Source organism: Calidris pugnax, unplaced genomic scaffold (assembly GCF_001431845.1).
Source record: "Calidris pugnax isolate Ruff unplaced genomic scaffold, ASM143184v1 scaffold498, whole genome shotgun sequence".
In the NCBI taxonomy this organism is placed as follows: Eukaryota; Metazoa; Chordata; class Aves; order Charadriiformes; family Scolopacidae; genus Calidris; species Calidris pugnax.
Window position 1 is genome coordinate 433,985 of NW_015091244.1, and position 3,753 is coordinate 437,737.

The 3,753-nt window shown below is 63.4% G+C and overlaps 1 protein-coding gene across 1 annotated transcript in view; it reads left to right on the forward strand.

Annotated features, from left to right (window-relative positions):
* Positions 1 to 3,517: 3,517 nt before the first annotated feature.
* LOC106898690 (neuropathy target esterase-like) overlaps positions 3,518 to 3,753 on the forward strand; it is a gene marked incomplete at its 3' end in the record, with an annotated part of 4,272 nt that continues 4,036 nt past the window's right edge. Inside the window, exon 1 of the mRNA XM_014960100.1 lies at positions 3,518 to 3,542. Within this exon, the coding sequence (XP_014815586.1) occupies positions 3,518 to 3,542 (25 nt within the window). The remainder of the gene's footprint in view (positions 3,543 to 3,753) is intronic.

Genomic DNA, 3,753 nt, shown 5'->3' on the forward strand with positions numbered 1-3,753 from the left:
GACACCTGGGGGGCACCTTTGGGGACACTTTGGGGGCATCTTGGGGATCCCCTGGAGACACTTTGGGGACCCCCTGGGGACACCCCTGCGGACACTTTGGGGGCAACTTGGGGACACTTTTGGGGTATTTTGGGGCACTCTTGGGGACTCTTAAGGGACAGCCCTGGGGACACCTGGGGGGCACCGTAGGGGCACTTTGGGGACCACCCTTGGGGACCTCCTGGGGACACTTTAGGGACAACCCTGGGGACCCCCTTGGGGACACTTTGGGGACACTTTGGGACCACCCTTGGGGACCTCCTGGGGACACTTTAGGGACAACCCTGGGGACCCCCTTGGGGACACTTTGGGGACACTTTGGGACCACCCTTGGGGACCTCCTGGGGACACGTAAGGGACAGCCCTGGGGACCCCCTGGGGACCCCCTTGGGGACACTTTGGGGGCATCTTGGGGATCCCCTGGAGACACTTTGGGGACACCCCTGCGGACACTTTGGGGGCAACTTGGGGACACTTTGGGGACCCCCTTGGGGACACTTTGGGGGCATTTTGGGGCACCTTTGGGGACACTTAAGGGACAGCCCTGGGGAGACCCTGGGGACACCCGGGGGGCACCTTGGGACCACCCTTGGGGACCTCCTGGGGACACTTTGGGGACTCCCTGGGGACAATTTGGGGACCCCCTGGCTCCCCCTGCACCCCATCAGGAGGCAATTTGGGGCCAAACCCACCTCTCCCCCCCACCCCCAGCAGTGTTTTCTCCCCACGGGGATGTCACCCCCTTGTCCCCATGTCCCTCAGTGGCTGTCCCCGTGTCCCCATGTCCCCGTGTCCCCAAATCCCCGTGTCCCCCGACCTTAATTTTTTTTTTTACCCTCTTTTTCCCCGTTTTGGCAGGTTTTTGCATGGGCGGGGCCCCCCCGGCGCCATGGGGCAGAGCGAGTCGGAGCCGCAGGAGGACACGGAGGTGGGGAGATGTCACCCTGACGGGGAGGGGACAGTGCCACCCCCCTACCCCCCCCATAAGTGTGTCCCCCCCACCCTGGGGGGTGTCACCGGGGGGGGACTGAGGTGTCCCCGTTGTCCCCTTGTCCCCGCAGGACGCCTCCCTGACGGCCGTCCTGCCCAAGCTCTTCGCCGAGGAGCAGCTCTCCACCGGCGCGGTGAGCCACCCCCGGGGGGGACAGCAGTGTCCCCGTGTCCCCAAGGGACACCGTCCCCATCCCTGATGGTTGTAGAGCACCCCTGAGGGGACACCAACCTGTCCCCATGTCCCCAGGGGACACAAAACTGTCCCCACGCCCCTGGGGGACAGTGTCCTGGTCCCCAATGCTGTTGAGCACCCCCTGAGGGGACACCAACTTGTCCCCATGTCCCCAGGGGACACCGTCCCCATCCCTAGTAGTTGTTGAGTCACCCCTGAGGGGACACCAACTTGTCCCCATGTCCCCAAGGTACCCTGTCCCCATCCCCAGTGGTTGTTGAGCACCCCTTGAGGGGACACCAACTTGTCCCGAATGTCCTTTGGGGACAGTGTCCTGGTCCCCGATGCTGTTGAGCACCCTGATGTCCCCATGTCCCCGTGTCCCCAAATCCCCGTGTCCCCCGACCTTAATTTTTTTTTTTACCCTCTTTTTCCCCGTTTTGGCAGGTTTTTGCATGGGCGGGGCCCCCCCGGCGCCATGGGGCAGAGCGAGTCGGAGCCGCAGGAGGACACGGAGGTGGGGAGATGTCACCCTGACGGGGAGGGGACAGTGCCACCCCCCTACCCCCCCCATAAGTGTGTCCCCCCCACCCTGGGGGGTGTCACCGGGGGGGGACTGAGGTGTCCCCGTTGTCCCCTTGTCCCCGCAGGACGCCTCCCTGACGGCCGTCCTGCCCAAGCTCTTCGCCGAGGAGCAGCTCTCCACCGGCGCGGTGAGCCACCCCCGGGGGGGACAGCAGTGTCCCCGTGTCCCCAAGGGACACCGTCCCCATCCCTGATGGTTGTAGAGCACCCCTGAGGGGACACCAACCTGTCCCCATGTCCCCAGGGGACACTGTCCCCATCACCAGTAGTTGTTGAGTCACCCCTGAGGGGACACCAATTTGTCCCCGTGTCCCCAAGGGACACTGTCCCCATCACCAGTAGTTGTTGAGTCACCCCTGAGGGGACACCAACGTGTCACCATGTCCCCAAGGTACCCTGTCCCCATCCCCAGTGGTTGTTGAGCACCCCTTGAGGGGACACCAACTTGTCCCGAATGTCCTTTGGGGACAGTGTCCTGGTCCCCGATGCTGTTGAGCACCCTGAGGGGACACCAATTTGTCCCCGTGTCCCCAAGGGACACTGTCCCCATCACCAGTAGTTGTTGAGTCACCCCTGAGGGGACACCAACGTGTCACCATGTCCCCAAGGTACCCTGTCCCCATCCCCAGTGGTTGAGCACCCCTTGAGGGGACACCAACTTGTCCCCGTGTCCCCAAGGGACACTGTCCCCATCACCAGTAGTTGTTGAGTCACCCCTGAGGGGACACCAACGTGTCACCATGTCCCCAAGGTACCCTGTCCCCATCCCCAGTGGTTGTTGAGCACCACCCGGGGGGACACAAACTTGTCCCCGTGTCCCCAAGGTACCATGTCCTCATCACCAGTGGTTCTTGAGTCACCCCTGAGGGGACACCAACTTGTCCCCGTGTCCCCAAGGTACCATGTCCTCATCACCAGTGGTTCTTGAGTCACCCCTGAGGGGACACCAACCTGTCGCCATGTCCCCAGGGGACACAAAACTGTCCCCACGCCCCTGGGGGACAGTGTCCTGGTCCCCGATGTTGTTGAGCACCCCTTGAGGGGACACCAACTTGTCCCCGTGTCCCCAAGGTAATGCTGTCCCCATCACCAGTGGTTGTTGAGCACCACCCGGGGGGACACAAACTTGTCCCCGTGTCCCCAAGGTACCATGTCCTCATCACCAGTGGTTCTTGAGTCACCCCTGAGGGGACACCAACTTGTCCCCATGTCCCCAGGGGACAGTGTCCCCATCACCAGTGGTTGTTGAGCACCACCCGAGGGGACACAAACGTGTCACCATGTCCCCAGGGGACAGTGTCCTGGTTCCTAACACCATTGAGCCACTCCTGAGGGGACACCAACTTGTCCCCATGTCCCCAGGGGACATTGTCCCCATCACCAGTGGTTGAGCACCCCTTGAGGGGACACCAACTTGTCCCTGATGTCCCCTGGGGACAGTGTCCTGGTCCCCAGTGCTGTTGAGCACCCCCTGAAGGGACACCAACCTGTTCCTGTGTCCCCAGGGGACAGGAACTTGTCCCCATGCCCGGGGGTCATGAAATTGTCCCCGTGTCCCCTGGGGGACAGTGTCCTGGTCCCCAATGCTGTTGAACAGCCCTGAGGGGACACCAACTTGTCCCCATGTCCCCAGGGTAACGCTGTCCCCATCACCAGTGGTTGTTGAGCACCACCCGAGGGGACACAAACGTGTCACCATGTCCCCTGGGGACAGTGTCCTGGTCCCCGATGTCCCCTGGGGACAGTGTCCTGGGTTGTGGGGAGCACCCCCCTGGGGGACACAGGATTGTCCCCACATCCCCAAGGGACACTGTCCCCCATCCTGACCCCACCGAGCCCCCGCCATCCCTCCCTGTCCCCCCCGAGGTGGCAGTGCCACCTTCTCATCCCTGTCCCCGTCCCCCCGGGGGGGCAGGGGGGGTGGGGAGGTGACACCGGTGGCCACACGAGGACACCCCCCCCCC